This window comes from Lolium rigidum, chromosome 1, assembly GCF_022539505.1.
Source record: "Lolium rigidum isolate FL_2022 chromosome 1, APGP_CSIRO_Lrig_0.1, whole genome shotgun sequence".
Taxonomy (NCBI): Eukaryota; Viridiplantae; Streptophyta; class Magnoliopsida; order Poales; family Poaceae; genus Lolium; species Lolium rigidum.
Window position 1 is genome coordinate 225003385 of NC_061508.1, and position 26012 is coordinate 225029396.

The window sequence follows — 26012 nt, forward strand, 5'->3', positions numbered from 1 at the left end:
CACATGTTGTCTTACTGAATCTCCGCGATAAAGGATGTTGACTGAAATCTCTACCAACCTGATAGTTGAAGAAAACTGCTGATCTGAGAATCGCAGGGATGTGAAATGATTGTTTATTACTGAAGCACTACAATTGACCTGTTAAATTCTTATATTGTTTCATATAGCAGTGTTTTATACATGTGAAAGCTCTTCATGTCCTTCTTACATCAGAAAGAATTCCTCTCTGTATCAATTGTAGAGTGAGTTGAGTAGGAGCTATAATACATACAGATAGACTGATACATGCAGCGAAGCTAGTACCCGAGGATCCCGGAAGAAAGCTCGAGCAGTGGCTGCAGCGCGCTTGGCGCGAACTTCCTTGCGAACAAAAAACATGCCTCCTCCAACTGCCCATTGCCCGTACACCTTTTCTTCTCCTTCTTCCCCACCATCCCCTCCAAGAACTTCTCCCTTACATCCTTGGTACCAAAACTTCCAGGGTGCGCCCCGCCACGGGACCAGTCGACCCAAGTAACACTGTGGTTGGCTATGCTCCCCGGCGCCACAATGGTGAGCACCGTGGGGAGGTAGTGCTCGTCCACATAGCACGGAGGCCGGCACACCTCACGGAACCTAGGGTAGTAACGGCCATCAGCAACCACGAACACGGCAAGAGATCGCCGGAGCTCGAACCACTGCGAGCCTTTGCGCCACTGCGAGATGGATACGTCAGGGGCCATGCCGGCGTGATAACGGCCCCGGCCGTCCCGGCCTGGGTCATCAATGACCTGGATGAAGCTATGGACGGAGCGGGTAAGGTAGGCGTGGATGGTGGGAAGAGGATGGAGAGGGATGCATGACTCGGAGACGAGCACGAAGTGCTCATTGTCATGGTCGAGCAGCGCGTTCGCCAGCAGCCGCCGCTCCGCGTCCACCATACTCGGCCTCCCCCACTGCGTCACCTGAGGTATATATATAAGACATAAAGGCTATACAACCATGTGGCAGTCTTTTGTTTTTAACATGACCATGTGGCATTCTCGAATCAGAATTCGTAGCCTATCTATTACACAATTAGAAATCGAGACAAAATGAACATTGGAGATTTGTTGCTCTTAAACTAAGAAATTTCAATGGTTGAGATTTTTGACATCCTTTTATAGACCGCTACAGACTCGATAGTACTTTGACACTTGAGCTTCAATAAAATAAATAAAAGGTTATATGCATCGATCGATGCAGATGTCGACGCTGAGTTTTCCCTTTCGAAAAACTACAAACGCAATTGTACTAAACGCCAGTTAATTGGACATTCCTAGGGCATGTTTCGTAGCCTGGAGGCCCTTTGGCCCGCGGGGGGAACACATGCCATCAATCGCCTCACCACCCACTCCTTCCCCTCGCTCTCCCTCTTCCACTCTCACACCCAACCTGTCACATCCAAACTCTGCGGTTGCACTACCGTCGCCGAATCTGCCACATTGCAGCGAGGAGGAGGAGTGGGAACGGTGGAGGAGACGATGGCGACACCGACCGTGATGATAGCCGCAACCCGCAACCCGGACGGGAGAATCACCGCGAGTAACGACGTGACATCGAGCTCGTCGTCGATCTCAACGATGGCGATAAGATTTTCAACCCTCCTCTCTGTAGCTTCTTCATCGTGGATCTGTGCCAACACTGACGGTTGTGCACTTTGCCATGACATGCAAATTAGATTTGTTAGGGTTATCGTGAGGGTTTGCTTCCACTAGATGTTTGCCTATGTTCATCTCAATTAGGACTACGACGTAGTTGTTTTTAGTTCCTTATTAAGGATTTGATTGGATCTAGAACTTCTTATCCGCATGCACGGTACATCGTTCGCAGATCAGATGAACATACCACCTACACTATTTTTACTATAGATGCAAAGTGAGGATGGAGTTTTTTTGCACCGCCTGGATCAGATCTTTGATGCGTACCCTTACATGCATTCTAATGGATGCTTATGTGGATGATTATAACTTTGACAATGTGTAGATCACTGGGGTAGCTGCACATTCAACAATTTCTCTCAATTAGGCGACCAAATTGGTTGTGTGTGGCATTTGATGAATGTTTGATTATCTCTTAGACCTTGAGCAGTGTTGCAATGGTAGCTGAATCATACGCTACACTTACGAGGCATATGTTTCATTCATTGTGATATTCATATATGAGCCTTATGATTAAACTGGTATATGTATTAATGGGATGGTGTGACCAAAATTAGAGGTATGTCTACACAGAAGTGTGCATTTCTCTTATTTCGCTCCCACCATCCATGTGAATGCTTTGTACCTATATATGAGGCCTTTTTTGATTTCCTTTTTGTGACCGATGATGTAAACGTGTCCCAAATCTGGGATGGAGTTACTTAACAATGTCCATTGTCCTAACAATGAAGGTTAGCAATGCACTTGATCCACTAACCCGTCCCTAAGACTTGTCTGTCCAACAACTATATGAGGCTGTAACTATTTTTCAGTTGTTGTGATGAGCCAATGATTACAGACACAGTGATTGAACGTGGAAACATTTTAACACCACGGTGGTGCTATCCAATCTTGCACAATGCACAAGTACTCCTCCTTCTGCATTGTGCTTGGTTAAATAGCATCAATTGTGGTGTTCGCTGTGATTTGTGTTATGAGGCCTTACATATTTGCTTATATTAGGCATTCTTTGTTGTTGGCCAATGATTACAAGGTGGCACAATGCAAGGCAAGAGATTCTCCTTAAACCTAGTCCTATGTGCAAGCACATTCCATGTACACTAGACTTGGTTTGGGACAATCCCTTTGCCTTCTGTGTGACCCTATATATGAGGCTTTTTTGTGTTCATTCTTGATGCGAGCCTATGATGCATGTCGCTGTTGATTGTGCCATAGGTGTCTGATACATTTTTGTCTCTTCTACGCGCTAATAAGATCGACCTTGGCGCACCGGTGGAGGTTCTCTGCGGCAGGAGAGGAGGGGATGTGGTCGAGCTAGGGAGGGGCACCTTGCGGCCAGGGATGAGAGGATGTTGCTGCGGTGGAGGAGTTGCTAATGTTTGATGTCAATTTTCAGATATATATATACATTGATGTGTCAGAATTTTTTAATGCTTGTTGATGTTTGAGAAGGGATTAACTTGTCAATGCCTACGGATTGTAGACTAGGGTTTAGTTAGATGTAGAGGGCAAGTAGATCTCGAAGGTTTCAGCCGAAAAGTACTCGACGAATATAAAACTAGGGTTGTGTTGACAGTAAATTCGATCCTCTCTTTGTCCCTCGACTCCCCTTATATAGGAGGCGGAGCCGAGGGATTCGTAATACACAAGTTTACAGAGTCCGGGAGGGTTTCCAACCCATCCGGCAAGATTACAAACGACGACTCCTATTACAACTCTAGCTTTCCTTAATAGTATCTTGGGCTTCCGAATCTTCTTATTCTTCGGGTAATGGGCCTTCAGTAAACCCCGGGTACCATATCCGGTAGGTCCATTGGGTATGCCTATGTCAGTAGCCCCCAAGATTTTGCTTGAATCGCAGAATCAGGGAAAATCTCCACTGTTTATATTTACTCGACAACTTTAAACTTCTCTATATTTCTTCATATGAATTTCTATATTGTACAGGGATAATGGTAATTGGGGCTAGTTCATCTGACGGATCAGGTACTAGTTAACTGCTCTAGTGGCAATCCGCAAAAACCTACTTCAAGATCACGTCCCCGGACATGATCTCGGGATACTGGTGTAAACTTCGACAGGTGCCGCTTAAGGTCTTACCATTCCGTCGAGTCCCGGCCATATTTATCGGGTACCTAACGCGTCCGTTAGGATTTTTCTTCGTATCTGTTGATACGGATAAAAGTAGCAAACCGACGTCAGAGACGGCGCCACGCCACTCAGAACGGATCTGGGGTCTTACCTTCGCAAATTTGCGGCATTCAGAAATTGATCGCAACTTTGGCGTTCTGAGAATGTATTGTCGAGTGCTTATTCGGCTGTTGGAATGTCACATTTTATTGAGTCAACGAATGACTTATATTGCTTTCCCGATGGGAGTATATGTAGAGTTATGCATATAACTCGAAATATATTCTCTTGTTCTTCTATCTTTTTCTCTTTTCTCTTTTTTTTTAATTTCATCGGGCACGCGAACAGCGTTCCCGATGGGAGTAGCCCCCGAGGCTACAGCCAAGGACTTGTGCTTGGGTGTAGGCTCCACGCCTTATGCCGCTATATTTTCTTTCTCTCCCGAAATTTTCAAATATCTCGGGTGCGCGAACAGCGCTCCCGATGGGAGTAGCCCCCGAGGCTATGAGCAAATATTTTGTATTTGATCATAGGCTCACACCATTTCTATTTTGTCTTTCTCAAACTTTTCATTTTTTCCAAAGTAGCCCCCGAGCATTTGGGCAAAAACTTGTATTTGATCAAAGGTTCTTGAAATAATCCATCAATCTTCTGCTGTCTCCATTCTTTACAAACCTTCGTAGCCGAAATTTTCTCTTGTCAAGGTGACATCATTGCTGACGACAGCCATGATCACTGTATCTGGAAAATCGCGAGATGTTCTCTCTCACTGCCTTGCGGGCCCAAACTCCGCATTATTTTGACACGTCATGCAAGTGGGGGACACACGTCCTCCGCTTTTCCTGACGCACGTAATGTAGTTGCTGAACTTTCTCATCTATATGAATTTACCGTTTACCCCTTGTCCACGTGTACACCATCTGTGGCGTAACTTTGTCAATCCAACGGCGTGACGGTTCATCGCACCCCTATATAAGGGCGTCGTCTTCCTCCTTTAGTCCTTTCGCTCGCGCCGCTCCTCTGTTCTTCTCTGTCACAAATCCTCCCTTGCGCCGCAAAGCTCTTGAGCTCAACCATACTCGCCTCTTACTCCAGCGCCATTGTTGATGCCTCCGCGCAGACTCACCAGGCACAGCACGCCCGAATCAAAGATGGCGACTGAAGATCTGGCGAACACAGAGTGGGAGAGATCCAAAATCTCCTCACAAGACATCAATCTGCTGAAGAAACTGGGGATTAGCAAGAAGCAGGACGCGCTTCGCTTCCCCAGTGAGGAAAGCTATCCAACTCCTCCAATGGAGTACCGGGTTAGTTTTGTCAACCATCTCATCCGCGGTCTTTCTGCCCCCATCCACAATTTCTTACGGGGGTTGCTTTTCATGTATGGACTGCAACTTCACCACCTTACTCCCAATTCTATCCTTCATATCTCCATCTTCATCACACTTTGCGAGGCTGTAAACCAAGGCGAACAACTTTTTATTGAAGATACTATATTTACGGGTATAAGCCCCCGAGTATTTTGTTCCTTTGCTGATTGCTGTTTTGTATTTTTTTTTATTTGGCGAGGTATTTGATACCAAGGCGAAATATTTCTTGCATATTGGATTTTTCTATGTTGTGTATGTGCTGTAACTTCGAGGCGTAAGCCTCTGAGTATGTCGACGAAAAGATGTGTATCTCATCACTATATTTTATTATATTGCAGCACCGCGAGCCCGCCTCATTAAAAACCTTTCCAGCCCCACTCGGTGCCCTGAAAAGGAAAAGAGTGCGTCTGAAAACTCGCGGGCGTTTCAGTACATTGTATTTTTACAAAGGAGGACTATATTTCGACTCTAGGCGTAGAAACGCCTGAGCTGCGCCACGTTCCAGGGGTTTTTCTCGGGAACCCCTGTCTTCTTGTCCTTGATTCTGTACGCTCCTCCTTCGATTACTTCTGTGACGATGTAAGGGCCCAGCCATGGTGACTCGAGCTTTTCCGTACTTTGCTGATTGAGCCGTAAGACCAAATCTCCCACCAGGAAAGATCTTGGCCGCAACCGTTGACTGTGGTAGTTTTTCAGGTCTTGCTGGTATTTGGTGACTCGTGAGAGTACTTCATCCCGAGCTTCATCGAGTGCATCCACGTCGTCCTCCAAAGCTCTTCCTGAAGTTTCTTCGTCATACTCTGTGACTCTTGGGGAGTCATGCTCTATTTCGATCGGTAATACTGCTTCAGCTCCATGGACTAAAAAGAACGGAGTTTCTTGCGTCGCCGTGTTTGGCGTTGTTCGAATACTCCACAAAACACTTGGCAACTCTTCTGGCCAGGTGTGCCGAGCTTTTTCAAGTGGTCCTAACAGGCGTTTTTTGATACCATTGCAGATAATACCATTGGCTTTCTCGACTTGACCGTTAGTTTGCGGGTGCCCAACTGACGCGAAGTGCAATTTGATGCCTACTTCTGCGCAGTATGCCTTGAACTCCTTCGACGTGAAGTTGCTGCCATTGTCTGTGACAATGCTGTGAGGTATGATACGTCTCCGACGTATCGATAATTTCTTATGTTCCATGCCACATTATTGATGATATCTACATGTTTTTTGCATACTTTATGTCATATTTATGCGTTTTCCGGAACTAACCTATTGACGAGATGCCGAAGTGCCGGTTCCTCGTTTTCGCTGTTTTTGGTTTCGAAATCCTAGTAAGGAAATATTCTCGGAATTGGACGAAATCAACGCCCGGGTTCCTATTTTTGCACGAAGCTTCCGGAAGACCGGAGGGAGACGAAGTGGGGCCACGGGCGCCGACATAGTAAGGCGGCGTGGCCAAGGGGGGGCCCGCGCCGCCCTAGTGTGTGGCCCCCCTGTCAGGCCTCCGACTCCGCCCTTCCGCCTACTTAAAGCCTCCGTCGCGAAAACCCTACCACGTTCGACGAAACCGGAGAAAACCTTCCGCAGCCGCCGCCATCGCGAAGCAAAGATCCGGGGACAGGAGTCTCCGTTCCGGCACGCCGCAGGGACGGGGAAGTGCCCCCGGAAGGCTCCTCCATCGACACCACCGCCATCTTCATCAACGCTGCTTGTCTCCCATGAGGAGGGAGTAGTTCTCCATCGAGGCTCGGGGCTGTACCGGTAGCTATGTGGTTAATCTCTCTCCTATGTGCTTCAATACAATAATCTCATGAGCTGCCTTACATGATTGAGATTCATATGATGATGCTTGTAATCTAGATGTCATTTTGCTAGTCAAGTGGGTTTTACTTATGTGATCTCCGGAGACTCCTTGTCCCACGTGTGTAAAGGTGACAGTGTGTGCACCGTGTGGGTCTCTTAGGCTATATTTCACAGAATACTTATTCACTGTTATGAATGGCATAGTGAAGTGCTTATTTATATCTCTTTATGATTGCAATGTGTTTTGTATCACAATATATCCGTGTGCTACTCTAGTGATGTTATTAAAGTAGTTTATTCCTCCCGCACGGTGTAATGGTGACAAGTGTGTGCATCGTGTAGTACTTGGCGTAGGCTATGATTGTGATCTCTTGTAGATTATGAAGTTAACTATTGCTATGATAGTATTGATGTGATCTATTCCTCCTTCCGTAGTGTGAAGGTGACAGTGTGCATGCTATGTTAGTACTTGGTTTGGTTATGTTGATCTGTTATGCACTCTAAGGTTATTTAAACATGAACATTGAATATTGTGGAGCTTGTTAACTCCGGCATTGAGGGTTTGTGTAATCCTACACAGTTAGTGGTGTTCATCATCCAACAAGAGGGTGTAGAGTCTAGCATCTATCTATTTATTCCGTTATGTGATCAATGTTGAGAGTGTCCACTAGTGAAAGTATGATCCCTAGGCCTTGTTCCTAAATATCGCTATAGCTGTTTGTTTACTCGTTTTACCGCATCTATACTTCCTGCAATATTACCACCATCAACCACACACCGATCCCGGATAGCAAAGCACTTTTCCGGGTGCCGTTGCTACTGCTCGCATTTATTCATACCACCTGTATTTCACTATCTCTTCGCCGAACTAGTGCACCTATTAGGTGTGTTGGGGACACAAGAGACTTCTTGCTTTGTGGTTGCGGGGTTGCATGAGAGGGATATCTTTGACCTCTTCCTCCCCGAGTTCGATAAACCTTGTGTGATCCACTTAAGGGAAACTTGCTCGTCGTTCTACAAACATCTGCTCTTGGAGGCCCAACACCGTCTACAAGAATAGAAGCACCCGTAGACATCAAGCACTTTTCACGGCGCCGTTGCCGGGGAGGAAAGGTAAAAGGCACTCATACTCCGGTCCCGAGTAAAGTACTTTTCCGTTGCCGTTGTGTGTGTGCTCGAAGATATTTCCTTTAGATCCTGCAATTGCATCTTTTTGTTTCTTGTTTACACTAGTTTGGCATAATGGACAACAATGAGCTTCTTATTCTATTTCCTGATTTAAGACATGGATGGTTTGATGCGAAAATTAAAAAACCCATGGAACATATTAGTATGAACACTTTGAATACCGTTGTTGCTAATGATATAGAAAGTTCTAAGCTTGGGGAAGCTGGTTTTGATGAGCATGATATTTTTAGTCCCCCAAGCATTGAGGAGAAAATTTTCTTTGATGATACTTTGCCTCCTATTTATGATGATTATAATGATAGTAGTCTTTTAGTACCGCCTGTTATGGAGGATAAATTTGATTATGATTACAATATGCCTCCTATATTTGATGATGAGAATAATAATGATAGCTACTTTGTTGAATTTGCTCCCACTACAACTAATAAAATTGATTATGCCTATGTGAAGAGTAATAATTTTATGCATGAGACTCATGATAAGAATGCTTTATGTGATAGTTATATTGTTGAGTTTGCTCATGTTGCTACTGAAAGTTATTATGAGAGAGGAAAATATGGTTGTAGAAATTTTCATGTTACTAAAATGCCTCTCTATGTGCTGAAATTTTTGAAGCTACACTTGTTCTATCTTCCTATGCTTGTTACTTTGCTCTTCATGAACTTGTTTATTTACAAGACTCCTATGCATAGAAAGCATGTTAGACTTAAATTTGTTTTGAATTTGCCTCTTGATGCTCTCTTTTGCCTCAAATACTATTTCTTGCGAGTGCATCATTAAAATTTGTTTATTTGCTCTTCATGAACTTGTTTATTTACAAGACTCCTATGCATAGAAAGCATGTTAGACTTAAATTTGTTTTGAATTTGCCTCTTGATGCTCTCTTTTGCCTCAAATACTATTTCTTGCGAGTGCATCATTAAAGCTGTCGAGCCCATCTTAATGGCTATAAAGAAAGAACTTCTTGGGAGATAACCCATGTGTTTATTTTGCTACAGTACCTCTATTTTATATTTGTGTCTTGGAAGTTGTTACTACTGTAGCAACCTCTCCTTATCTTAGTTTTGTGCATTGTTGTGCCAAGTAAAGTCTTTGATAGTAAGGTTCATACAAGATTTGGATTGCTGCTAGTGATAGCATTTCTTTCGTTGTCACGAATTTTGACCTGCCTCTCTGTAGGTAGCTCATAAAAATATGCCAATTTATGTGCGTGATCCTCAGATATGTACGCAACTTTCATTCAATTTGGGCATTTTCATTTGAGCAAGTCTGGTGCCTCAATAAAAACCATCTTTACGGACTGTTCTGTTTTGACAGATTCTGTCTTTTATTTCGCATTGCCTCTTTTGCTATGGTGGATGAATTTCTTTGTTCCATTAATGTCCAGTAGCTTTATGCAATGTCCGAAGTGTTAAGAATGATTGTGTCACCTCTGAACATGTTAATTTTTATTGTACACTAACCCTCTAATGAGTTGTTTCGAGTTTGGTGTGGAGGAAGTTTTCAAGGATCAAGAGAGGAGAATGATGCAATATGATCAAGGAGAGTGAAAGCTCTAAGCTTGGGGATGCCCCGGTGGTTCACCCCTGCATATTCTAAGAAGACTTAAGCATCTAAGTTTGGGTATGCCCAAGGCATCCCCTTCTTCATCGACAACATTATCAGGTTCCTCCCCTGAAACTATATTTTTATTCCATCACATCTTATGTGCTTTGCTTGGAGCGTCGGTTTGTTTTTGTTTTTGTTTTGTTTGAATAAAATGGATCCTAGCATTCATTGTGTGGGAGAGAGACACGCTCCGCTGTTGCATTTGGACAAATATGTCCTTAGGCTTTACTCATAGTATTCATGGCGAAGGTTGAATCTTCTTCGTTAAATTGTTATATGGTTGGAATCGGGAAATGCTACATGTAGTAATTCTAAAATGTCTTGAATAATTTGATACTTGGCAATTGTTGTGCTCATGTTTAAGCTCTTGCATCATATACTTTGCACCTATTAATGAAGAAACACATAGAGCTTGCTAAAATTTGGTTTGCATAATTGGTCTCTCTAAAGTCTAGGTAATTTCTAGTATTGAGTTTGAACAACAAGGCAGACGGTGTAGAGTCTTATAATGTTTACAATATGTCTTTTATGTGAGTTTTGCTGCACCGGTTCATCCTTGTGTTTGTTTCAAATAACCTTGCTAGCCTAAACCTTGTATCGAGAGGGAATACTTCTCATGCATCCAAAATCCTTGAGCCAACCACTATGCCATTTGTGTCCACCATACCTACCTACTACATGGTATTTCTCCGCCATTCCAAAGTAAATTGCTTGAGTGCTACCTTTAAAATTTCCATTCTTTACCTTTACAATATATAGCTCATGGGACAAATAGCCTTAAAAACTATTGTGGTATTGAATATGTACTTATGCACTTTATCTCTTATTAAGTTGCTTGTTGTGCGATAACCATGTTTTCTGGGGACGTCATCAACTACTCTTTGTTGAATATCATGTGAGTTGCTATGCATGTCCGTCTTGTCTGAAGTAAGGGAGATCTACCACTTTAATGGTTAGAGCATGCACATTGTTAGAGAAGAACATTGGGCCGCTAACTAAAGCCATGAATCATGGTGGAAGTTTCAGTTTTGGACATATATCCTCAATCTCATATGAGAACACTAATTGTTGCTACATGCTTATGCATTAAAGAGGAGTCCATTATCTGTTGTCCATGTTGTCCCGGTATGGATGTCTAAGTTGAGAATAATCAAAAGCGAGAAATCCAAAATGCGAGCTTTCTCCTTAGACCTTTGTACAGGCGGCATGGAGGTACCCCTTTGTGACACTTGGTTAAAACATGTGTATCGCGATGATCCCGGTAGTCCAAGCTAATTAGGACAAGGTGCGGGCACTATTAGTATACTATGCATGAGGCTTGCAACTTGTAAGATATAATTTACATGATACATATGCTTTATTACTACCGTTGACAAAATTGTTTCTTGTTTTTTAAAATAAAAGCTCTAGCACAAATATAGCAATCGATGCTTTCCTCTTTGAAGGACCTTTCTTTTACTTTTATGTTGAGTCAGTTCACCTATCTCTCTCTACCTTAAAAAGCAAACACTTGTGTGAACTGTGTATTGATTCCTACATACTTGCATATTGCACTTGTTATATTACTCTATGTTGACAATATCCATGAGATATACATGTTACAAGTTGAAAGCAACCGCTGAAACTTAATCTTCTTTTGTGTTGCTTCAATACCTTTACTTTGATTTATTGCTTTATGAGTTAACTCTTATGCAAGACTTATTGATGCTTGTCTTGAAGTGCTATTCATGAAAAGTCTTTGCTTTATGATTCGGTTGTTTACTCATGTCATTACCATTGTTTTGATCGCTGCATTCATTACATATGCTTACAATAGTATGATCAAGGTTATGATGGCATGTCACTCCAGAAATTATCTTTGTTATCGTTTACCTGCTCGGGACGAGAAGGAACTAAGCTTGGGGATGCTGATACGTCTCCGACGTATCGATAATTTCTTATGTTCCATGCCACATTATTGATGATATCTACATGTTTTTTGCATACTTTATGTCATATTTATGCGTTTTCCGGAACTAACCTATTGACGAGATGCCGAAGTGTCAGTTCCTGTTTTCTGCTGTTTTTGGTTTCAGAAATCCTAGTAAGGAAATATTCTCGGAATTGGACGAAATCAACGCCCAGGTTCCTATTTTTGCACGAAGCTTCCAGAAGACCGGAGGGGAGACGAAGTGGGGCCACGGGGCGCCGACATAGTAAGGCGGCGTGGCCAAGGGGGGGCCCGCGCCGCCCTAGTGTGTGGCCCCCCTATCAGGCCTCCGACTCCGCCCTTCCGCCTACTTAAAGCCTCCGTCGCGAAAACCCTACCACGTTCGACGAAACCAGAGAAAACCTTCCAGAGCCGCCGCCATCGCGAAGCAAAGATCTGGGGGACAGGAGTCTCTGTTCCGGCACGCCGCAGGGACGGGGAAGTGCCCCCGGAAGGCTCCTCCATCGACACCACCGCCATCTTCATCAACGCTGCTGTCTCCCATGAGGAGGAGTAGTTCTCCATCGAGGCTCGGGGCTGTACCGGTAGCTATGTGGTTAATCTCTCTCCTATGTGCTTCAATACAATAATCTCATGAGCTGCCTTACATGATTGAGATTCATATGATGATGCTTGTAATCTAGATGTCATTGTGCTAGTCAAGTGGGTTTTACTTATGTGATCTCCGGAGACTCCTTGTCCCACGTGTGCACCGTGTGGGTCTCTTAGGCTATATTTCACAGAATACTTATTCACTGTTATGAATGGCATAGTGAAGTGCTTATTTATATCTCTTTATGATTGCAATGTGTTTTGTATCACAATTTATCTGTGTGCTACTCTAGTGATGTTATTAAAGTAGTTTATTCCTCCCGCACGGTGTAATGGTGACGAGTGTGTGCATCGTGTAGTACTTGGCGTAGGCTATGATTGTGATCTCTTGTAGATTATGAAGTTAACTATTGCTATGATAGTATTGATGTGATCTATTCCTCCTTTCGTAGTGTGAAGGTGACGAGTGTGCATGCTATGTTAGTACTTGGTTTGGTTATGTTGATCTGTTATGCACTCTAAGGTTATTTAAACATGAACATTGAATATTGTGGAGCTTGTTAACTCCGGCATTGAGGGTTTGTGTAATCCTACACAGTTAGTGGTGTTCATCATCCAACAAGAGGGTGTAGAGTCTAGCATCTATCTATTTATTATGTTATGTGATCAATGTTGAGAGTGTCCACTAGTGAAAGTATGATCCCTAGGCCTTGTTCCTAAATACTGCTATCGCTGTTTGTTTACTGTTTTACTGCATCTATACTTCCTGCAATATTACCACCATCAACCACACACCAGTCCTGGACAGCAAAGCACTTTTCTGGTGCCGTTGCTACTGCTCGCATTTATTCATACCACCTGTATTTCACTATCTCTTCGCCGAACTAGTGCACCTATTAGGTGTGTTGGGGACACAAGAGACTTCTTGCTTTGTGGTTGCAGGGTTGCATGAGAGGGATATCTTTGACCTCTTCCTCCCCGAGTTCGATAAACCTTGGGTGATCCATTTAAGGGAAACTTGCTGCTGTTCTACAAACCTCTGCTCTTGGAGGCCCAACACTGTCTACAAGAATAGAAGCACCCGTAGACATCAAGGTACTCCAAACCGAAAAACGATACCCTTCACGAACTTTATTGCTGATGCTGCATCTGGTGAATTTATCGGCTTTGCTTCTATCCATTTGGTGAATTTGTCGACAGCAACCAACATGTACTCGTATCCTCCTGGCGAAGCTTTGTGTAATTTTCCCACCATATCGAGACCCCATTGAGCAAAGGGCCAGGATAAGGGTATTGGCATTAATTCTGCTGCCGGAGAGTGGGGTTTTGCGGCAAATCTCTGACATGCGTCACAAGTTCGCACTATCTCCTTTGCGTCCTCAATTGCTGTCAACCAGTAAAATCCAGCTCGAAAAACCTTGGCTGCGATAGCTCGACTGCTTGCATGGTGACCACATATTCCCTCGTGTACATCCTTTAAGATTATTCTTCCTTCTTCGGGTGTAACACACCTTTGCAGCACTCCCGAAATACTGCGCTTGTATAACTCCCCTTTGACCACTGTGAAGGCTTTGTATCGTCGAATAACTCGTCTTGCTTCAATTGGGTCGTCAGGTATTTCTTTCCGTAGGATATATGATATGTATGCTTGCATCCATGGAATTTCTACCATCATCACCATCTCCTGATCCTCTTCTTCATCTCGAGCTTCTTTGTGAGGCGCCGAAGTTTTCTCCTCCTTCGTCTTCTTCTGCACCTTTGTCTTTGTAGATCTTTCAGCTATTTCTTCCCAAAACACCCCTAGCGGGATTGGGAGGCACTGTGACCCGATATTTGCGAGAACGTCGGCTTCATCATTGCTCAGCCTACTAATGTGATTTACTTCGCATCCATCGAACAACTTCTCAAGCTCGTTGTACACCTCCTTGTATGCCACCATGCTATCATTGACTGCGTCACATTGGTTCATGACTTGCTGTGCTACCAACTGTGAGTCGCCGAAGATTTTTAGTCGAGTCGCGCCGCAGGCTTTCGCCATCTTCATCCCATGTATAAGGGCTTCATATTCTGCCTCATTATTAGATGCGTTTGGGAACGTCATCCGCAGGACGTATTTCAATTTGTCGCCTTCAGGTGATATGAGTATCACCCCTGCTCCAGCTCCTTCTAACCTTTTGGACCCGTCGAAGTTCATAGTCCAGGTTCTCGATAAATCCGGAGGTCCTGTGTTTTGCAATTCCATCCATTCTGCGATGAAATCTGGTAAAATTTGCGACTTTATTGCCTTTCTCTTTTCATACGTGATGTCCCGAGGAGAAAGTAATATTCCCCAAAGGGAGACACGGCCTGTGGCTTCTGGATTGTTGAGTATGTTGGATAAAGGCGCCTCATTAACCACTATTATCGGATGCGCCGAAAAATAGTGCCGCAATTTTCTTGCGGTTGTGAATACTCCATATGCTAGCTTTTGGTACTGCGGGTACCTCTGTTTTGAAGGTGATAATACTTCACTAATGAAATATACTGGCCTCTGCACTCCATGGAGTTTTCCTTCTTCTTCTCGTTCGACAACTAGCGCCGTGCTGACCACCTGAGGCGTAGCCGCTATGTACAGCAGGAGAGGTTCCTTTTCTCTTGGCGCCACCAAGATCAGTGGTGTCGAGATTGCCCGTTTAAGATCCTCGAAAGCTCTGTCGCTTCTTCGTTCCACTGGAACTTGTCTCCTTGTTTAATGAGGGCGTAGAATGGTAACGCCTTTTCTCCTAGCCTGGCGACGAATCTGCTTAAAGCTGCGACTCGCCCCGTTAGCTGTTGTATGTCTTTCAACTTTGTTGGCTTCCTCATTGTTACGATAGCTTGGATTTTTTCGGGATTAGCTTCGATCCCTCTTGCTGATACTAGGAACCCGAGAAGTTCTCCTGCAGGGACGCCGAAAGAACACTTCGTCGGATTAAGTTTAAGGTAAAATTTGTCGAGGTTGTCGAAGGTTTCCTTCAAGTCCTCGATTAATGTTGCCCCCTTTTTTGATGTGATGACGACGTCGTCGATGTATACTTGTACATTTTTCTCAATCTGTGTTGCTAAGCACTTCTGCATCATCCTTTGATATGTTGCTCCCGCGTTTTTCAACCCGAAAGGCATTGTTTTGTAACAAAATATGCCATACGGTATGATGAACGCTGTTTTGGCTTTGTCGTATTCTTTTAATCTGATCTGGTTGTATCCAGAATATGCGTCTAAGAAGGAAAGACGTTCACATCCTGCCGTGGAGTCGATAATTTGATCGATCCTTGGGAGGGGAAAGTGATCCTTTGGACAATGTTTATTAAGGCACGTAAAGTCGACACACATGCGAAGGACTTTCGTGTTTTTCTTCGGCACCATCACTGGGTTGGCTACCCAAGTGGCCTCGGTAGATATCTCTTTGATGAAACCAGCTTCTCTCAGTCGATTAATTTCTGATAGCATGGCTTTGCGGTTTGGTTCCGAAAAACGCCGCAACGGTTGTTTGATTGGTCTCGCTATTGGATCCAAGTTTAGGTGGTGCTCGGCAAGTTCCCTGGGTACTCCTGGCATGTCAGCTGGACACCATGCGAAGATTTTCCAGTGCTCACGGAGGAACTCGATGAGCGCACTTTCCTATCCGAGGTCCATGTTTGCCGCAATGGACGTCGTTTTCTTTGGATCTGTCGGGTGAATCTGCACCTCCTTGGAGTCCTTTGCCGTATTAAAGGTTGTCTCTTTGTTAGGTCTCCCTACATCTGGTAGCACATCGTAATCAGTCGTGAGCCTTGACTCCCTGTATTCTGCTTGCATCCCGAAAGTTTCGACGATCGATGAAAATCCTTGTCACATTTGTCGGCTAGTGCGAAACTTCCTTTGATCGTAATTGGTCCCTTAGGTCCAGGTAACCTCCACAACAAGTATGTGTAATGTGATACTGCCATAAACCTGGCATATGCTGGCCGTCCCAACAGGGCGTGATATTGTGACGGGAAATCCACGACTTCAAATTCCAGCTTCTCGATCCTGTAATTTTCTCGGGTCCCGAATCGAACGTCGAGATTGATCTTCCCCAGCGGATAACTTGGCTTCTCTGGTGTGATACAGTGGAAACGTGTGTCGGTTGGTTTCAAATTTGCGAGGGAAATATTCATCTTCCTTAGTGTATCTGCGTACATAAGGTTTAAACTGCTGCCGCCATCTATAAACACTCGAGATACGTCAAATCCCGCAATTACTGCCGGTAAGATAAGTGTTGACTGCCCTGGTCGAGGAACTTGCTGTGGATGATCAGCTATTGTAAAGCCAATATCTTGCCCAGACCAGTTAAGGTATTCGACTGTTGGTGGTGGCATCTTCTCTGCCATAAACACCTGTCGCGAGATTACTTTCTGGGCTCTATTGGATGGCCTGCCTTTCTAAATCATCGAGACCGCTCCGTTAGAGTTAGGATCAACATAGGGCGGTGGAGCAGGTGATGCCGCTATTCTGAGCTGATGTCGATTTTCATCTGTAACCGCGGGAGGAGGTGGCAAATGAATCTCACTCCTAGGTCCTTGAGGATTTCTGTGCGCTGCCTGAGCATTTGCATGTCCTGCCCATCGTAACATTGTCTGGAAGTTTCGGCAATCCTTTTGCAAGTGTCCTGACTGTCTTTTTCCATTGCTGTCGAGAAAGAAGTGCATCTGACACGGCCCATTCATCATCTCTTCGGGGGACACAAAAGGTCTCTGGAACCTTGGCCCAGTGTTTTGCCTATTGTTTCGGGAGTCATCTCTATTATCGCCTCGCTGTTCGTTGCTCCTCTGGTAATCATCTCTGTTGTTTCCTCCAGTGTTTGCTCGAAAGCTAGCCGAAATTTGCCCAGGAGTATCATAACTCGAGTATTTCCGCGGAAATCGTCGCCTACTTTGATAATTTCGGCCGCGGTCCTCCTCTGGTGATCTATGTCGTTTGTTGTGAACGGCATCTTCTCCATCTACCCATCTGTTTGCAATCTCCATTAATGCGGATACTGTCTTTGGATTGGTCCTGCCCAAGTCCTCGACAAAATCTCCTCGCCGGATTCCTGCGACAAACGCGTCTATTGCCCTCTCGTCAGATATATTCTCTGCCTAGTTTTTAATGATGTTCTATCTTTGGATATACTTTCTCATTGGTTCGTCTGGATTTTGTCGACATGACCTCAACTCCTCTAGCGATGCAGGTTTTTTGCAGGTGGAACGAAAGTTCTTGACGAAAACGTCCTCAAAACTGTCCCAGCTGTCGATAGATCCTGGAGGAAGTTTCTTTATCCAGGATCGCGCGGCTCCACTCAGGTGTATCTGAATACTTTGCATAGCTGTTGCTCTGGTCCCCCCTGTGAGCTTCACCGTTTCTAAGTAATCGACTAGCCAATCCTCTGGATCTTGCAGGCCGTCGAATTTCTTGAAACTATCGGGCAATTGGAATCCCGAAGGGACTCGAGTTTTTCGAACTCTCCTTGTGAAGCATGGTAAACCGCACATATCCTCGTCGTTTATTTCTGGAGAATGCCGATGTTCTCTTCTATTTTGCCGTGCTCTGTCCACCCTTGCTTGTGCTGCTGTGTCTCTTGCTCCACTTGTTCCTTCAGGAGCTGCTGCTGTTGTTGCCGCAGGTCGTGGACTATTTTTCCTTGCTGTTCCTTCGGGAGGTGTCGGTGCAAACGCCGTCCCCATGGCTCCAACTCCTGCCATTGCCATGTTGTACAATGCTTCTCTTGGGTCTCCTGGAGGTGGCCTTGATGCGAGGATAAAGGCCTGTGTCGCCATATACCCAGCTTCTGGTGTCTTGGGATGATGTTTCCTCTCGTGTGACGTGGGCATAACCCTTCGGGTACTCGACATTTCCATACCCGGTGCAAACTATGGAGGTGGACCAGCACGAGGACTCGACGAGCTGGACCTGCATGCGCCTCAACTTGGACTACAAGGAAAGAAGACTCTAATATGAATCCTACTAGGACTCTTGTAAACCCTAACTTGGCTGATATATAAAGCCAGGCAGGGGCACCCCTTAGGGACAGACAATCAGAAACATAATTGTAGAGGCGACACGCCTAGAAACCGCAACCCGCAGATTAGAACTAGACTAGATCCAACAACTCCGCCTATGGCGGCACCCTGTACATATATTCATATAGTGGACTGCTAGCAGGACGTAGCGACCCTCCACCGCGGGGGCGTGAACCTGGGTACGTCGTGTACCGCCTCGCTCCCGGAACTTCCGTCGTCGCCTTTCTCTAAAACCCAAGCCCCTCATGGTGGGCATTGCCGAGGAACCGCCTTGTCAATTGGCGCCGTCTGTGGGAAAGCGTCGACTGGATTTCGTTATCCGGGCGAGATCCATCAAGTTTATCATCATCAACAACGCGTATGCCGATCGACCTCAACAAAACAGCAGCAGCGCATCTCATCTACGTCAAAAAACAGCGTCGCAATGCACGTGTAGAAAGAAGAAAAGAAAGAGGAGGCAATCAAACTCGACGATACCACGCGCAGGCACGGAACGGAGCCGTGGTGCCGTATTCTGATCGGCCGGACGAGTATGCATGATACAGGAATCTCTAGGAGGCCAACCCGAGCACGCTTCGTTTTTTTAATCCCATCAGAGTATGGATTCATCTCCAATACAAACATGGCTAGCAGCATTCGAAGGCACGTGAAGCCATGTCCCACTGAATCCATGGAAGAAATAGAAAAGGAAGATGGAGCTTTACCTACATACATGCTTTAAAGAAGAAAAGGAAGATCAAAAGCATTCAAGTGAAGAAGTGGAAATCGGTTCTCGCAAGTATATCAGAAGGCAAATCGGGCCATCAGTTGCCCATATCATCCCGAAAGATTACTTCATCAACTTCGTCGTTGCCGCCGACGACTTTATCTACGTATGGATTCATCGCCATCGAGTCGGAGAAATCTGCATCGTCATCGGCTTTGAAGGAACCAACTTCTCCATCAAATAGAAGCATTGCCTTACCGACAGGTCCGACACCATCCGTGCCGCTGCGGCACCCGACTCAGTTCGCCAACAATCAGGTGCTATACTTCCAATTAATTGGTACTTGCAAAATTTTATTTCGCCAAATATTTTTTGGCTCGTACTATTATTTGTGCACAGTTTTTTGCGCTGTAATATGACTGCAGATCGGAACAAGCTTCGACTGCTTCACCGCGCACAGTCGCCACGCTCGGGAGCTCGCTTGTTGCATCGTGGACTTGATATATTCGGGAGCTCTCCCGTCGACTGCCCTGCTCCGCGGACCCGACATTATGGACCCGATATATTCGGATGCTCGCCCGCTGCGGATCGGCTATGTCGACTGCGTCCTCTTCATCAACCACGTTTGCTTGACGCCCGCATGGATTATCTTGGATGGCGGGATTATTTCGGCTGCGCCCGCCGGCATGAATTATCTTGGATGGCGCAATTATCTCGGCTGCGCCCGCCGGCATGAATTATCTTGGATGGCGCAATTATCTCGGCTGCGCCCGCCGCGTGAATTATCTTGGATGGCGCAATTATCTCGGCTGCGCCCGCCGCGTGAATTATCTTGGATGGCGCAATTATCTCGGCTGCGCCCGCCGCGTGAATTATCTTGGATGGCGCAATTATTTCGGCTGCGCCCGCCATCGCGCACTCTTCTTACTCGGGGGCTCGCCTGCTGCGGACCCGACATTACGGACCCGATATATTCGGATGCTCACCCGCAGCGGATCGGCTACGTCAACCGCGTCCTCTTCATCGGCCACGTCAGCTAGGCGCCGCGTGGATTATCTTGGATGGTGCAACTATTTCGACTGCGCCTGCAGAACTAAATGTTCCTCTTCCTTTCGCCACACCCGATGATTGGGGAGGTGCCATTACATCGTTACCTCCAGTACTCTCGGTGGATTTATTTTCCCCGAATCGGTGGATTTATTTTCTTCATCATCTATGACTACTCGATGGATTTATCTCCTTCGGCTCTGGATATATCTTCTCCCGATGCACTCTCGGGTTGATGGATTCATCATCTGGAATATTCAATGGATATCATCTTATTTAATATCGACCCGATGCGACCCCATCGGGAGCGCTGGAATTACTCGGGGGCTACTGGAATATCTTCGATCTATTGCGGTTACTCCCATCGGGAGCGCCGGTTCGCTGGAACCTAAGAAGATATGAAGACTATTACTCCCATCGGGAGCGCCGGTTCGCTAGAACCCAAGAAGATATGAAGACTATTACTCCCATCGGGAGCGCCGGTTCGCTAGAACCCAAGAAGATATGAAGACTATTACTCCCATCGGGAGCGCCGGTTCGCTAGAACCCAAGAAGATTTGAAGACTATTACTCCCATCGGGAGCGCCGGTTCGCTGGAACCCAAGAAGACATGAAGACTCAAGTTTTGAAGAATTGCAGTAATTCGGGACACCCGAACTGCATCCTCAGGAACCTTGTTCGTATATTTCAACGAACATCGGTGCGATGGAAAATACGCCCAGAGATTGCACTCTAAAAAGCCTCTGAAACTACGAGTGCTATGATGCAAAATCAACGGGGACATTGCTCTTTTCCTTTGTTATAGATGCCTCAAAGAGTGCCGCAAGTAGCAAGGATTATGAAGCAACGGGGACATTGCTCTTTTCCTTTGTTATAGATGCCTCAAAGAGTGCCGCAAATAGCAAGGATCATGAAGCAACGAAGACCTTGCTCTTTTCCTTTGCTATAGATGCCTCAAAGAGTGCCGCAAATAGCAAGGATCATGAAGCAACGAAGACCTTGCTCTTTTCCTTTGCTATAGATGCCTCAAAGAGTGCCGCAAATAGCAAGGATTATGAAGCAACGGGGACATTGCTCTTTTCCTTTGTTATAGATGCCTCAAAGAGTGCCGCAAATAGCAAGGATCATGAAGCAACGAAGACCTTGCTCTTTTCCTTTGCTATAGATGCCTCAAAGAGTGCCGCAAATAGCAAGGATCATGAAGCAACGAAGACCTTGCTCTTTTCCTTTGCTATAGATGCCTCAAAGAGTGCCGCAAATAGCAAGGATCATGAAGCAACGGGGACCTTGCTCTTTTCCTTTGCTATAGATGCCTCAAAGAGTGCCGCAGATAGCAAGGATCATGAAACACGTACGAAAACGACCCACGGTCAAGACATGCATCGGTTGAAAGCAAAGTTGCACATACAACGGGTTTAGCAAGACCTGCAACACGAGCTGATCACTCAAACAATTTGCTGACCAACGAATACACATACGCTTAAACGGGCAATTAAGATTTGCTCCTTCAAAATTTGCCAACGGCATTGACACGGTAAAAGTGCATATACATGTACCTACCAAAAAACTTACAAACAATGGCATCAACGATGCTCAAGGTGCGTTTTGCCCCTTGAAATAAACAACAATGTGTCAACGGCACCTGAAGAGAACTGTAAACATCGGGTTGCTCGATTTGAGTCTATTCACGGTTGCAAGCATCAGTGCCCAAACTCGGGGGCTACTTCCATCGGGAGCGCTGGATGCGCACCCGATAAAATTATCGGCTCCTCTGGGATATCACCCCAATCATCGACTCCTCTGGGCCATCATCTAAATCATCGGCTCCTCAGGGCCATCATCTAAATCATCGGCTCCTCAGGGCCATCATCTAAATCATCGGCTCCTCAGGGCCATCATCCGAATCATCGGCTCCTCTGGGCCATCATCCCAATCATCGTCTCCTCAGGGCCATCATCTCAATCATCGGCTCCTCTGGGATATCATCTGCATCATCAACTCCTCTATCTATGGCATCACCAGAATCATCGGCATCAAGTTCTCGGAACTTGAAAAAGTCTACGGTGTTTGACTTAGCATTTTTTACACCCTATACATAACTATTTCATATTTATCTACGAGCTCGGGGTTACTCCCATCGGGAGCGCTAGTCGCGCACCCGATAAAAAAATATGGCAACCACGCCAACAAAGAAGAATAAAGTTGAAGATATCGGCATCAACAATCAAGATCTTCGAGTAGTACAACTTGAGTCTATGCGTGGCTGCAAGCACCCACCCATAGACTCGGGGGCTACTCCCATCGGGAGCGCTTCGCGCACCCGACAGAAAGCAACTTCGATTCTACATCAAGCACAAGATTCAACAGATGATCAAGACATTCGGCGAAGACAACTTTAGTCCCTGCCCGAAGCTTCACTTCGGCCAGACACTCGGGGGCTACTGACGTGGGCATAACCCTTCGGGTACTCGACATTTCCATACCCGGTGCAAACTATGGAGGTGGACCAGCACGAGGACTCGACGAGCTGGACCTGCATGCGCCTCAACTTGGACTACAAGGAAAGAAGACTCCAATATGAATCCTACTAGGACTCTTGTAAACCCTAACTTGGCTGATATATAAAGCCAGGCAGGGGCACCCCTTAGGGACAGACAATCAGAAACATAATTGTAGAGGCGACACGCCTAGAAACCGCAACCCGCGGATTAGAACTAGACTAGATCCAACAACTCCGCCTATGGCGGCACCCCGTACATATATTCATATAGTGGATTGCTAGCAGGACGTAGCGACCCTCCACCGCGGGGGCGTGAACCTGGGTACGTCGTGTACCGCCTCGCTCCCGGAACTTCCGTCGTCGCCTTTCTCTAAAACCCAAGCCCCTCATGGTGGGCATTGCCGAGGAACCGCCTCGTCATCGTGTCTATCGACATAAAAGACATGTCGAGGTTTTGAACCAAGTATTTTCTTTCTCCTTCAGGTATGTTTTGCAGTCTTGATCTTGCTCTGTTCCGAGCTTCTCTGTGGCTATCTCCCGAAGTTCCAGATTGTCGACTTAACTCCGCTCTTCGCCTGCTTGAAGCGGGGGCTGCCTCCTTTCTTCTATTTAAAGCAGCTGTCTATTTTTCCAATTCCCTTGCAGCTCGTGCGAGCCTATATTGATATGCTTGCAACTCTGCTGGCGTGGCTGTTGTAGCCATTGTTTCTGAGCCATCCATAGCTCTTGCGGCTCTATCCCATGCTGCCTGCGGGAGTTGAACTCTATCGCGAGGCTCAGGCCCGACGTATTTACTGCCTAGACCTTGTCGTAGATTAGAGGGATCGATGTATGGATTTCCCAGATCGTCAAAAGTCTCAGATGTTTCCTCCTGATCACGACTTGGCTCTCCGATGGCATAAATCTGATGGTATTTTGTATTCAGACCTGTGCTATGTTTGGTGACACCATCATAAAGATTGGCGAAGACCTTGCCCACTGTAGTGGACTTGTCGATGAAATCGAAGCTGTCGACGCTGCTCGAGTCATCGCTTATATAGGAGTCCGCGGATGACTCGAAAGACATGTCACTGAAGATCTTGGCGAGCTTTTCGCTTGCCCTGGTGCTGATGAAGCGTGGCGATGAAGTCTCTTCTTCGCCTGACTCGATTGACGATGTTGAGTTCGAAAAGTCGGAATCGACCGCCGACAATCCCGACGAAATCGGAATTTCGAGACGATACGTTCCCTCTTTCCCGACGCGAAAGTGGAATCTTCCGAACGTCATCTCCATAGGCTCCTCCAGATACGCATATGCATCCAAACGGGAGGGCGGGTGAGGAACAAAATCAATGAGACCAGTTTCGATCTGTTTACCTCTGTCCATGATGTTGCTTGCTACTGATGAAATCGACGATCTTGAACGTGCCATCGGGATCAGCTCCTTGTCGCCTCTTGATCCCACAGACGGCGCCAATTGACAAGGGATTAACTTATCAATGCCTACGGATTGTAGACTAGGGTTTAGTTAGATGTAGAGGGCAAGTAGATCTCGAAGGTTTCAGCCGAAAAGTACTCGACGAATATAAAACTAGGGTTGTGTTGACAGTAAATTCGATCCTCTCTTTGTCCCTCGACTCCCCCTTATATAGGAGGCGGAGCCAAGGGATTCGTAATACACAAGTTTACAGAGTCCGGGAGGGTTTCCAACCCATCCCGCAAGATTACAAACGACGACTCCTATTACAACTCTAGCTTTCCTTAATAGTATCTTGGGCTTCCGAATCTTCTTATTCTTCGGGTAATGGGCCTTCAGTAAACCCCGGGTACCATATTCGGCAGGCCCATTGGGTATGCCTATGTCAATGTTTGCTATTAATTTTGCTACTGCTTGCTTCATATAATTTTTTTTTTGCTCTGATTATACCTATCTATTGACCCGTGTTGCTGTAAGTTAGTTTGTTGTGCATTTTTTTCAGCTTGTTGCTAGTAATTGTGCAGTTTTGCTTTTAAACCAAGATACACATCAATGTAACGACATTGAAAAATAGCGGTAGGAAATACAGTCATTTCAACCGTTACAAAGTTAGTTACAAAATATTTTTAAAATCTTTGTGAATGTGATATAGGGGGTGGTTTAGGGAAATTATTAAAATTGGACAAAATATAGAGAATCTTTTTAGAGAAGTCGTCTATCTAGAAATGTAGAGGAAAATATAGAGGTCCCTGGAAAAAAAAATGGTCTAGGAGAACGAACGGTGGAGAAAGGAGACAGAGCATGCAAGCCGCATCAAATCTTTTGATCCCAAAAGGCCAAAGCTGTTATGGCGTACCTGGCTGGGAACCTGACGGCCGTGGAACGGCGACGACGGCGGGAAGTCGGGGCGGTACCCCGGCGTGGTGTGGACGTACACGGAGAAGAGCTCCGTGCCGTTTCCGCCGGTGCTGGTGCCATTGAAGAATCTCTCCCAGAGCGGTGCCAGCGGCAGCGAGCCGCGCGTCAGGAACAGGAACGCCACCTTCCTCGGCTTCGATGGCCGCCGCGGCGGTGCGGCCCGGGCCTCGAACGATGCCGCCCACAGCAGCTCATCGTCGCTCATGTTGTGCCACGCGCTTTTGGCCGGTGGTCGAGCCCACCAGCGTTCCACCTCGTTTTCCTCCGTGCACGGCGCCGATCTCCCAACGGCGTGGAGAACATCGGGGAGGGCGAGGCTCGGGAGGCGGTAGTAGCTGGAGGCGGCCACGCCGTCGCCGAAGAAGAGGACGGCAACGAGGAAGCCGGTGGTGAGCACGGCGATGAGCAGAAACAGCCTGACGAGGTCCACCGAGAATCTCCTGGGCGGCGCCGTCGCCATCGCGTAGACGTCTTTGCCTTTGCTGCAGTTGACCACCATTGCTCCTCCCGGCATAATGCGGATTGCTGTACACAAGCACTCCAACAAAAAGGAGAGATTTTTAGACGCCAAGTGCAAAAGATTATCATGGAGAAATTCCCACAGATTGTTAGGGGACTGGAGAACTAACATTGGAAATTGGAAGCTAGGTTGATCAAAATATCAGAGTTTATTTTTTAAAAGTTAATTTCATCCGTATGAGCAGCAGAGTAGCAGCCATTACCGATCCAATCGGGAACGAATGAATATCGCGTTTTTTTATAGCAACTCCACAAACAAAAAATTCTGATGAAGTTTCAAAAAAAAGATTCTGAGGAAATATATTTTACGGTATATATCAAATAATGGAGCAATCTATCTACCAGGAGTGAGGATTTGATTTCCTTTAGTCGGGGGAGCATGCAAATGCAAGAAATCACATCATGAAGAACATCCATTCGGTAAGCTTTGATTTACACGGTCAGCCCATGCCCATGAAAGAACAGCAAATCACCAAATTGCCAAAAGAAAAACAAGTATCACTACTGATACTATCTATCCAATTAAGAAGATACTGCAGCA

At 45.9% G+C, this 26012-nt stretch overlaps 1 protein-coding gene across 1 annotated transcript; it reads right to left on the reverse strand.

The window, feature by feature from the left end:
* Nucleotides 1-296: 296 nt before the first annotated feature.
* On the reverse strand, nucleotides 297-25451 carry LOC124655448 (glycosyltransferase BC10-like). Its single transcript, XM_047194343.1, has 2 exons — nucleotides 24891-25451; nucleotides 297-944 (listed from the first exon to the last, which is right to left on the reverse strand). The coding sequence occupies exons 1-2, from the start codon at nucleotides 25449-25451 to the stop codon at nucleotides 297-299; spliced, it is 1209 nt and encodes a 402-aa protein (XP_047050299.1).
* Between the last annotated feature and the right edge of the window lie 561 nt (nucleotides 25452-26012).

Excerpts from the sequence above, each read along its gene's own strand:
- LOC124655448 (XM_047194343.1), bottom strand. The coding sequence starts at position 25,451 with ATGGTGGTCAACTGCAGCAAAGGCAAAGACGTCTACGCGATGGCGACG. Across the intron at positions 945-24,890 it reads GCCGTCAGGTTCCCAGCCAG|GTGACGCAGTGGGGGAGGCC; the intron begins GTACGCCATAAC and ends TATATACCTCAG.